This window comes from Liolophura sinensis, chromosome 7 (assembly GCF_032854445.1).
Source record: "Liolophura sinensis isolate JHLJ2023 chromosome 7, CUHK_Ljap_v2, whole genome shotgun sequence".
Taxonomy (NCBI): Eukaryota; Metazoa; Mollusca; class Polyplacophora; order Chitonida; family Chitonidae; genus Liolophura; species Liolophura sinensis.
Window position 1 is genome coordinate 20,602,244 of NC_088301.1, and position 11,899 is coordinate 20,614,142.

An 11,899-nucleotide genomic window follows, 5' to 3' on the forward strand; every position below is an offset into this window, starting at 1 on the left:
ATTCTTTCAGCCTAAATGGAAACCGATGCTGACTCTACCGTTTGGTTGTTGGGTGTAACAATATAGGATCCAACAAAGGGACAATACTCTTGTAGGCACTAAACGTAATGAAAGGAAATATTTATTTATTTGATTGGTGTTTTACGCCGTACTCAACAATATTTAACTGATACGAAGGCGGCAAGCATTTTGGCCGGAGGAAACGGACCAAATTACGATTAAGCTGTGCACATAGTTTTATCCCAGTCATGCCTGTGATTAAACTAACTTCTATATGTAGGTAAAAATAAATTTAAATTAAGATGTATGCGGGTTAAATTTGTGTACAGATTAAAGTGTTTTATACCGGCATAAATTAATTTCACAGACTTTGCACTGTAGTTCTGTATGCGTAGAAATAACGTTTTATGGCGGTTAGTTATTATTTTGGCACCTCAGAGATTAATGTCGTCTGGGAGTAAAATTCCAGTTCCTTTAAAACAGGTTAGAAATATAATATAATTTGGGTACTGGTAAGGCATAAATTAATTTTTTGGAGTAGGTCAATTAAAATTATAGTATTCATGCTCAGCTTCCGTAGTGCTCTGGTTTATCATCCTGGCGAATTTTAAAACATTAGCAAATCATAATGTACAATGATTTAACAACATTCACGCTAATATAAACATACAAATGTTCGAACTTTTACATACATGTAAAGCCCATATGTTGGCCCAGACTTCAAACATGATACATGCGGTACGAATGAATTCCACCGTACAGTCCGGCACGCATAAAATGACGTAAATATTTCTAAACCTTTGTGAAAGAAAAAAATATTAAAAACAATTACGACAACAGTACTTTATCTGATCGAAGGCGGCATCAAACTGCGCAAATACAAGTCATGCAGCCATCCTTTAAATTTGATTAATCAGGGGAGACAACCCATGCAGAACAATAATTTATCTGGTGATGTGTGTGGACTTCCTGGTCATGTTTTCACAGGGATTAAAAAGACCAACTACAGCTCACAAGGCAAACCAGTGCAAGTCACGTACTGCTCTAAGCGAGGGTGAGCTTCACCTTTAGGCTGGTGAGGACGGAGGGAACGTAGACTAGACTGGGTTACCTGGAGAAGTCAACGAGGAAAGCTTTTATCTGACGGGGGGTACACAATATATCGACAGGACTACATAACGATAAGATCGTGTATTACTGGGACTAACAGTGAAAGCCGACTCAAGATTCACAGCCCAAAATGCTCTTCCAGACGCTATCTAGGCGACTATGTGGTCCGGGAAGAAGTATGTTGATTGTAAGTCCAATCTCCTCGCAGGGCATCGTAAAGGTGTCCGTCTAATTACTCTGCCGTTTTTCCCAAATAGTTTTCTACAAAGCGATATGATCTGGAGTATTTGCAGATCAACATAGCGGATTTTAATCTTCACACAGGAATAACAGGAAAATTAGGAGTTAAGAAAATAACAACCAAAGAATTCAAAACGGCACATAAACAATTTCAGCCAAGAATGTACGGAGCATGTATGAGTGACAAGGGACGCAACTTTGTTAACACACTTACTTCCCTTGTTTCCCGTAACCTGAATTAGACTGTTAAGCCATAAAGGGATTATGTATAGGCCTTTATGCGATGCTACATGTAGATTTAGCCCGTTATTGTGAAATTCACAAACATAAACGTCATTTCGAAAGCGCGACAAGGTGTTAAAGCGCATCAAAAATACAACACATGGTATACCTAAATCATGATATCTGGGATACACTGTAAGTGTATGTCACACACATTAACGTTCCGTGAAGTTCAAGGGTTACACGTATTATTCTGAGGGAGAAGATAACCACTGGTGTCAACTTCTGTACAAAAGGTACAAAAGTAAATTGAGGGAACTGTATTTTGCCGGCTGCTTATACGGACCCGCAGCAGTTCTAACATGAACAAAGACGTCGCGGGTTCGAACCCAACTCCCGGCTGCTCTTATCCGACATTTTACATATCGCAACTTCTCATATATTTGACGAGGTGAAACGAAATAAGTCAAATAAATAATCACGTGCATGGCAATCTGGACTGACTCTCGTTAAAAAAGCCTTATTAAAGAAATGTTCCCTAATTATTACTGATGCTTTTATAAATCACGCACAATCGATTTATTTTCAACCCGGAATTCTAGTCTGTTTATTAAATGAAATGTCACCTAGTCCTTGTGTGAAGCACAAATTTTACACACGTTCGAACTGCATGGTGCATTAAAAAAGGCGCAATGTACGCCTGTACGAAAATGTGCGTTCGGGCAATGTTGTATAGTTATACTCTAATTAGAAAACAAATGTAATCTTGCAGTCAAGTGCGTATAACACGTAAAATAGAAATACATTTATATAAATACATGTATTATTTAAAACGATGTCCTGGCTAACCAAGTGGCTTGTTTTAACGGCTTTTGTCGCAAGTCCACTATAGCTTCTATATCCTTTGAGGTCAATGAGATCCCACACTGCATGGTTCCGTCGCAGCTTTAAGTAAGGTGAGGGTGTCAGTAAGCACTCATTATTATATAAGTGTATTAATCCTGAGCTGACCCACAGCGTATAAAGCACCAGTTAATGAAATAAATATAGGTTTGGAGACCTGTTGAAAGGATGTCGCCCTTTTCCCATCATCAACCTTTGGCACTCCGAATGGGACTAGTTTGAATAGCTTATAAACTGTGTGTTGATACTGATACACATAAGACATCCCATTTCTCGCCCCCAAATACTGATAGATGGCCTGTTATATGCCCAGGCACATATACATACACGCCGGCCAGATGTATATATAGAGCATGTTGCCGCATTTCGCTGCCCGTGAGGTCAAATCCGAGAGCATATATTTATTTCGTCGATGGAAAGTAAATAAGGCCTATGAAGCTGATGTATTGTTCAATACCTGAGAACTACACTGCCTGTGAAAGCCAACATTATATTGTATACGCGCTCATATACGAGATAATGTTTATGGCTTGATGACTGTATAGCCGAAACCGCTGCATAAGAAGTATTAACCATGGTAAGTTTTACTTTATGAAAACGCTGATGTGTCCGTTTTATCAGTGCTTAGATGTGTCTATATGGCTGTTGAGACGTTTTCTGTACGACTGTAAAGAAATATTGTCGTGCATCGTAAGAAAGTTTATCTACATGTAGGTGTTACTTTTAAAATTATAGACGAAGTAAAACTTTCCAAAATTAATATCTTTTTCTTTCTTTGTTAGCGTAACTTAATGCCATAATGTTTCTTTCCGCAGAATGCTATTTCAAGATCCGAATTCCAATCGCGTCCACGATCTGCTTTTTCTGTCGACCGCCTAGATCATTTCGTGTTAACTGTGAAAGATGTGAACAAAACCATAGATTTCTACCGTAATGTTTTAGGCATGGACGAGGTCACTTTTAAGGTACGTGGATGAAGTGATGCAAAGACTTGCAGTTGGTTAGATATATGCATGGGCCACACCCAATGGGTGTTGCTAGATGCAATCATCTTGTACGAGTATTATCAGAAGTCCACTACCTAGAAGTATGCAACTTCTCTATAGCTATTCTCCACGGCACATTACACTTCACTTTCACCTCTAACATATTATGTGATGTATCTGCGCAGTCCATGAATATTTTTTTTCACTCCATTGCGCAGCTAACTTTTGAGAAACGGCTGATGCATGGTGGGATCCAAACGCGGTTGCACCGAAGTAGACTTTAAAAAAAAAACAGCGTAGAGTTTTGTAAAAGGACAACAATGTCTTTGATAGTGATTGTCTTACAGTTGCTTGGAAGTATAATAGTAATCAATGGGTTTGTAACGGCATACCAACAATGATTATCGAAATCGTAGTTTTTAAATAAGGAGTTTCGATTTCAAGGTGTGGCCAGTTCTTGTAGTAGCCGTTTACTTCTCCACCAGGTGGCGCGAGCTTCTACAGATGAAGTAACATGTGCACTGTGTCGTGGAGACTAGCTATAGGGAATTTACATTCTTTCAGGTAATGGATTTCTGGCATCATAAATTGGACAGCACGGCTAACGCGTTGTTCCCGCCGATACTGACCTGCTTCTGACAAGGTTGGTCACAGGTTCAAATCCAGGTCTCGACTTTATGTCAGCAAGTTTGTCACGTTTCTTGAGATGGGCAGTAATTTACTCCAGTCTGTCAGATTTCGTATATATGGGGAAATTTACATATCAAGTTGTCCTAAAAGAGAATAGACCCTATGTAGAATCGACGATATCTGGTTCAAGCATGTTCTCGCCATGATATGGCTAAAATAAAGCCAACGTAGCGTTAAGCCATAATCAGTTCATTCTATCATTCACAGAGACGTCTTATTGCCCCATATATTTATTTATTTATTTATTTTATTGGTGTTGTACGCCGTACGGCTCATGCTGGCTTCCTCGCCGGTAGTACACAGGAAGATCTTCCGGCAACCTGCGGGTGGTCGTGCATTTCTTCCGGGCTCTGCCTGGTTTCCTCTCACCATAATGCTGGCCGCCGTCGTATAAGTGAAATATTCTTGAGTATGGCGTAAAACACCAATTAAATAAACGAATAAATAAAATTTTACGCCATACTCAAGAATATTTCACTTACACGACCGCAGCCAGCATTATGGTGGGAGGAAATCAGGGGAATCCCACGACCATCCGCAGATTGGTGACAGAAAGGAAGAAATGTGAAATGGGCTCAAAGCGACCACATTGGTGAGAGGCTCCTGGGTCATTGCTCCACGCAGGCGAGCTATCTAGCATGGCTATGGAGGTCCCCATTTCCCCATATAGGGAGTTTGCCCACTATAGGGAGCTTTGTAAACATGGCCAAACCAAGTCGCATAATCCTTTGCCTATATCAGTAGCATGAAATGGTGTTCTCGACTTTAGTGATATTATTTGATTATTTGAACAAAGGTGAATATTTGGTACATACATGATCGGATTGACGTATTATTCACAGGGTTCCAGGAAAGCTCTGAACTTCGGATCACAGAAAATAAACTTGCACGAACACGGGAATGAACTAGAGCCCAAAGCTCATTGGCCTCAGCCGGGATCTGCTGACGTTTGTTTCATCACCAAAACAAAAATCAGTGACGTCATCGACCATTTGAAGGTAGGCTACATTTTATGATGCCCCGACTCCAGTTCGTCACACCACCAATCCAAAAAGTCATTACTTGAGAGAGATATGAATGTTTTGTGATTTTTTTTCCAGGCTGTACATTCCAGGCTGTACAACCATAAATATTCTTGTAAAGCGCCCTTCATGAGCACCACTCTTCCAGCAGACGACATGTCGTTGATAATTGTTCTTCTGTTAAAGAAAAACATGTGTCTTACTTTCCATCAGGCATGCAACGTTACCATTGAAGAAGGACCAGTTCCGCGAACCGGAGCCAAGGGGCCTATAACATCTGTGTACTTCCGGGACCCGGACCACAACCTCATAGAGGTTTCAAATTACGAAGAGTAAATGAACTGTAATTGGGTGAAATTTACTGTAAGATACAACACTGCTGATAACAAGGTTCTTGGCACTGTGCCAAACTATCAGTGACGGACAGCATCTCGGGAAGTGAGCGAACGTTTTTGTGCTAAACGATACAATAGCCAAAGACCATGTGGCATTTTCTTACCTGAATAAAGGAATATTATTACTGGATTACAGTCATTGCGCCTGTGGTCTGTACTGCCCTGATTTTAGCCAAGTTTAAAGGAGAAGAAAGCATACAATTGATGCCAAAATCAGACGCATGGGCGAGACAACAGTTATGATGTTTTTTAGACCTTTTCTTTCATGAGAAGAGGGTATTTGAAAATGTTTTTGTATGTTGGGTGCTCGGGAAACGTCTGGGCATAAATCGTCGTTGCTTAAGAATGCTGTAAGTAAGGTTGCGAATTATGTGTAATAAATTTATTTGAATGGAAATTTCTTGTTTATATCCAAACACATACATTTAATCTGAATTGTGATAATATGTATGAATATATTAAAAATTTAAATACGATCCACACTTAGGTTATACACATTTGTTAGCTGAGGAAAAAAAAAACCAGTGCAAATATATTTCTTAAACATGTGCCAGATCTTCTTAATATTTATACTAAGAGAGGTTCCCAAATACCCACCATACAAAAATTGTTGTCAAATGTCTTCTTCTCTGAAAGAATGATCGAAAAATATTGAACATTTTATTTTATTTTATTTTATTTTATTTTATTACTGAATATTTCTCCATCTTTAAATATTTGGCATTTGTACCTTTAGCTCTACAATGTCATGGTCAGTTGCCAATGACGGTTACCATGGCACCGGCCCATATCCGACTCTCACACGGCTCTCTCAGAGTCCCCTTTGCCTCTCCCTATCAAAACAACCCTGCAACCGTAGCTTTCCAGAGCAAAGTTTAATTTACCACTTCGCGTTTCGTATTTATATGCCGATTTTTCCTGCCTTAGCACCATCATCCTCCGCTTTCCCTGCTTGTAGGGGTCATGATGACAAAAAAGGGTCCACGACACGAATGTGACCGTTTGCGCATTCTAATATTCGTTGACGTCTGCACGCCACATGTGGGAAAGTTCGTCATTAATTTTCCAAAGGTCAGTAATTTACACCGGGTACTCCGGTTTGTTCCACATAAATCTGATCGTTTTCAAATTTATTGCGTAACTGAAAAATTCTTGTCAGCGAGTTATTGAAGTTATCTCCCTTTGTTTACAGTCTGCACCAAAAACAGAAATAAAAAAAATAGTTTTTTTTTATATTTATACACAATGATTACATTTATTTATTTATATTGTGAAGCTATTAAAACATGACCACTGATTCAACCATTCAGATTGCTACAGAGCGTCAGTACAGGGGACTGTGCTCAGCAGGCTAAGTAGTAGGCCAGTTATATTTCTGTTGTAGTTTACGACTTTTTCGCCTTTTTGTTGAAGTCTGCTTAGTGTAGTTGGCTAAATGACCCGCGCTAACCCAACTATCCAACCTTGCAAAACTAAGTAAGTTTTGTAGAACAGGCCCAAGTGGAAACACACGACTATCCGCATGTTGTTGCCCAGACCTTCAAACGAGCTGAGAGGAAGCCATCATGAGCTGAAATGACAGCGACCGCATTTGTGAGCGGCTTTTGGGTCATTGTGCTGCACTGACCCACTAACCACTTGATCACAGAGACCTCCATATATATATGTATCCAATATTTAAATGCATGCTGTACAAATCAACATAGACCAAGAACACTGTTTTACAAGAGACGAATTCTGCATTTTCTCATTTTTATTGAAAGGATTTTTTTGTATTTTTTTTTCTCCATTACCAACACTGAAAGGTTTGATGTAAGCAGCAAAGACAACGTATGTGACTGGAAATATTCACAGTTGAAAAATTCATAACTAGCGCATATATCTAATACGTTTGGAAAAGAAAACGTTAATTCTTTTTTTTTGTTCAGTATTCCTCAACGAAATGAAAATATTAATAATAAGGACAAAATAGAAAAAAAAAACGCAAAATAAGCTATACTTATCTAAGATACATAGTTAACACTTTATTTTGATCCCTTTATTTTGTAACCCTTTATTTTGATCAATGCAACAAACTCAAAATATACGTCCAGTAAGTATATCGCGATCGTTATTTCGTTCAGTTAGGATTAATGAAGGGCGTGAATCATTTTCCTAAGTTAAAAAATAGTAAGATACACTATTCTCAAAAAGCGGTAATAATCTGTTGAGTCTTCATACAGAAGCTGTTTTTTGCTGATGCGTGGGGTGGGGAGATATTCTTGTCTGTTGTTAACTCATCCCGCAAAAGAATTCCGCATATCTGAAATGAAAACGAAACACCTATTTATTCACTGTTCGCAAATTTGCGTAAGCGAAAAACCTTTCGTAAAACCGGGCCAATTTCTTCAGTGATTTGTCGTAGATAGGTTGTTAAATATGGTCACAGATATATCTTACCAACATGGCATAAGTGGGAAAGTATAACATCTAACAATACAATAAGTATATATATAATAGAACATGTGTATGAACACCAGCTGAAGGCATGTTTATCTGACCGCCATGGCGTAAGTGTGGAATTTCTGAGTATATGGCGCTTAAAGACAATCAACTTTGTGCCTGTAATTGGACATGCGCGTGAACACCAACTGACGCATTTTTTTTTGACTGATGTTCATATATTAATGTAGTCAGGCCTACATGTACTCTGATTTGCTTAAGGTTTTACCTCCTCGTTGCACCCCACTCATTCATATCACACCAGACTAAATGAACTATGTATCAGTCAAAGGAATGCTTTTCGAAAGGTATAGAGATTTATATCAGGTGATGTTTAACGTCATACTTAAAACTTATTCACTGTAAAACATCAGTCAAATAGATAAATATATAGAGCGGTCAGCCTGGAATAAACCACCGACATTGGGTAATTTTCTGACCAGCACTCCCAATTTGTGTGACATAAAACAAGAGTTCGCGTGAACACAATATACAAATAGATTTGTTTTTACGTAGGCCCTATACATCAACCAAAAATCAAAACTGCAAAACAATTGAAGCTTTAGCCAGGACACAAGTTAATGTCAACCTATATTGTAGATATCAGAGAAAAGGCAATCTGGTTACCATGACAACCGCGAACTAGACAAATGTCAGTCGCGACATATCGTCACATTTGTATCTATATATCCACCCAAAATTAGAACTGCACGTGGTTAACAAAGGCAGTTGTAACCCGGATAAGAAATCATATCTTTATATGTAATATAGGTGGGGATGATGGCACGTTGTTACCATGGCTATGCCGAAAATGGACAAATTTAAGTCCCGCCACATCGTCACTTTTCTATCTAAGTATTCACCAAGAATTAAATTTGAATATGGAAAACAATTTGAGTGGTAGACCGGACACGAAGTTTATGCTTAACCATAGAATAGATAGGGGGCCTCCGTGGCTCAGTTGGTTAGCGCGCCAGCGCAGCGTAATGACCCAGGAGTCTCTCAACAATACAGTCACTGTGAGTTCAAGTCCAGCTCATGCTGGCTCATGTCAGCAACCTGCGGATGGTCGTGGGTTTCCCTCGGGCTCTGTTCGGTTTCCACCCACCATAATGCTGACCGCCGTCGTATAAGTGAAATATTCTTGAAATATTCGTAAAACACCCATCCAATAAATAAATAAATAAATTGAATAGATATCAATGAAATAGCAATCTGGTTACCATAGCCATAGCAGAAATGGACAAATGAGACTAGCGACACTAATTCATCTGTTTATCTTTGAATCGATCCACCAAAAATTAATTTACTGAGACGCCTTACCGAAGGCAAGTAAGCGGCCCCGCCCGAGCCATTATACTGATATGGGTCAACAGCCGTTGCACTATCCCCTTCATGCTAAACGCCAAGCGAGGAAGTTACAACTTCCTCTTTTAAGGTCTTAGGTGTGACCCGACCCATGACTGACCCTTGATCTACCGTCCCCGAAGCGGACGCTCTACCAAGTGTGCAATCGGGGCCGGTGAAAATGGACAAATATGATTCCCGACACATCGTCCCCTCTACATCAAAACATTCACCTAGGATTAAAATTGAATACGAAAACAGCTGTAGTTTAATTGTATCCCGAACACGAAATCATATCTATTTATATAGTATATGGTATATAAAGGGAAAATGGTGGTGGTCTGGTTACCATGGCAACCGTGGACACGGACGAATGTGATTCGTGACATATCATCACCTCAGTACCTTTGTAGCCATCAAAAATTAAAACTGCACGTGAAAAACAATTAGAAATATATCGGACACGAATACAGACGGACAGACGGACAAAATCGCTATAACATCTAGTTATGTAATGGATAAAATCGTATAAAAATAAGCACATATATTGCTCCTTGTGCTGGTATTCTCGAAAATAAAATTGTATAAATACGAATAAGAATGGAATTTAGTTAAGATAACTGTTCACAACGTGTCCTGATAACACGGCGTTACGTTTGGCAAATATTTGTTCAACCAAGGATGGTCCCACACCACCGTAAAGCACACCGTAAAGCTTTTGTCTCAAACACCTTGACAAACTGATGGAGCGCACGCTGACGTTGGCTTGGGGCCATTCTTGGCCGAACAAAATTTGAAACCTTACGTCGGAGCAACCTCGGACTGGAGTTTTACACTAGTTGCACGTGAATCTAGTTCCACGGCGCACTGCTTCACTTCCTGTATGCCTGGAAGCTATGGGTTTATTTAACCTATAACTCGTTCTTTGTAAATGATGAGGTGATTTATCGATGAAATGAAGATATTAAGCTATATGATGAGCACGAGGTGGTGAGGCAAAACGCTGCAAAATTCGTTACACAGTAAGAAGCCATGCTTCAAGATATTATTAGTTTAAGTATGACAAATAAAGTCACTACCTCGCGTCTAGTGGCAGATATACCTCTACATGAAAAAAGTTTTAGCTATTCTGACAATGTTAAGAAATGACAAGATTGTCCCTGTCGCGAAATGACGGACTACTTTATGTTCTTCAGTGTTAAAACATAGCGGTCTGATAACAATAGCTCGAAGGTAGTGTATTACTACACGCCAGTAGAGGTATTAACGATGGCATGTAGAAACCCAAACGTGTGCTTAGAACTAAAGGCACATATACCAAACTGACGCTAACAAAGACACTATAGCATAATTAGCTATTTACATGTTACAATTACATACACCATAGAACACTCTTTAGATAGACAGTTGCATAATAACGGAAAAAACCATTAAAATAATTCACTTTCGATTTCAACAAATTGTACAGCGCTAAGCGATAAGGGTCCCTCATACAAACTGTGGTAGTCTCATGATATGAACAAGATGGTAGTTAGTTTCATTTTCGTTTACAGTTGACTCACACTGTGGGCAGCGAAAGTAACGAAAATATGCGACTAACTGTGTATTCGAGTTTATCGACTCATTTTAACTGACCTTATACTCGGCCTACTGCTGCATCATCCGGCGCGTGGCATCCAAGCAGTTATTGGTGACAACATTGTACTTCGTCCCCCCTGCAGCCACATAGTCACCTACGGACCGCCCACCACTGATGTCCTTCTTGTCGACGACATTCCAGGCAGAGCTCATGTGCCTGGCATCGGTCACCACTGTGTCACTGGACCCCTGGCCTTTGGTCTTGTGAACGAGCCACTGATCCCCGCTCTCTGTAGTGACACGAACCCCTTGGTGGGGCACGCCCTTCAGTCCCAGAGAACCCTGCAGAGGACGTTGCATTTTCTCTGCCGTGACAACTTTAGAATTGTACAGGTTGGTTAGAGAAGACTTGCTGTCCGCCATCTCTGGAGATATAGGCACGACACAATAACCCAGCAAGGTTAAACTGTGGTAGGATAAGCCAAATACTGGACTTCACCTGAGTAACATAAAATACGCGACGCGTCGACCCCCAAAAGAATGACGTCACTGTATGTTGAGATAAGAGAAGCACGATATATCCAACATATGTAGGGCCATACTCCTTACACCGCATGCGTATCTCTCTACATTTAGCTTTACATCACCGCCAGCAATAGCAAGTATGCAGATGATCACGCAATATCGATTGAAAAGCAATATGGCAAGAAGGTACTTTAGAATGAATTACCCAGTTAAGACTAATCTGTAACTGGGTCGAACTAGGTTATAGTTGAGGCGGGCTCATATAGCTAAGCGAAGAGGAACCCTATATTTGGAGTTTTACCACGTTGTTAGCCCTATCACGATGAGGAGTCATTATGTGTGTCCACATACCGTGTCGCCATGCCACCAAAGTGCTACCGCCACGTAAATAAGGCGTATC

General features: G+C 39.9%; 2 protein-coding genes across 2 annotated transcripts; one reads left to right on the plus strand and one right to left on the minus strand.

Annotated features, from left to right (window-relative positions):
* Positions 1-971: 971 nt before the first annotated feature.
* Positions 972-5,868, plus strand: LOC135471639 (glyoxalase domain-containing protein 5-like). The gene is made up of 4 exons (XM_064750944.1): positions 972-1,297; positions 3,291-3,440; positions 4,994-5,149; positions 5,387-5,868. Exons 1-4 carry the CDS (start codon positions 1,241-1,243, stop codon positions 5,507-5,509), a joined length of 486 nt encoding a protein of 161 aa, XP_064607014.1. The 5' UTR covers positions 972-1,240; the 3' UTR covers positions 5,510-5,868.
* Positions 5,869-11,043: 5,175 nt separating this feature from the next.
* On the minus strand, positions 11,044-11,397 carry LOC135470721 (uncharacterized). Its single transcript, XM_064749757.1, has one exon. The coding sequence runs from the start codon at positions 11,395-11,397 to the stop codon at positions 11,044-11,046; it is 354 nt and encodes a 117-aa protein (XP_064605827.1).
* Positions 11,398-11,899: the final 502 nt, after the last annotated feature.

Bases quoted from the DNA above. Each gene is read 5' to 3' on its own strand.
- LOC135471639 (XM_064750944.1), top strand. From the start codon at position 1,241: ATGCTCTTCCAGACGCTATCTAGGCGACTATGTGGTCCGGGAAGAAGT. The intron at 1,298-3,290 runs GTAAGTCCAATC...TTCTTTCCGCAG, and splicing joins CGGGAAGAAGTATGTTGATT to AATGCTATTTCAAGATCCGA. The intron at 3,441-4,993 runs GTACGTGGATGA...TATTATTCACAG, and splicing joins TGGACGAGGTCACTTTTAAG to GGTTCCAGGAAAGCTCTGAA.
- LOC135470721 (XM_064749757.1), bottom strand. From the start codon at position 11,397: ATGGCGGACAGCAAGTCTTCTCTAACCAACCTGTACAATTCTAAAGTT.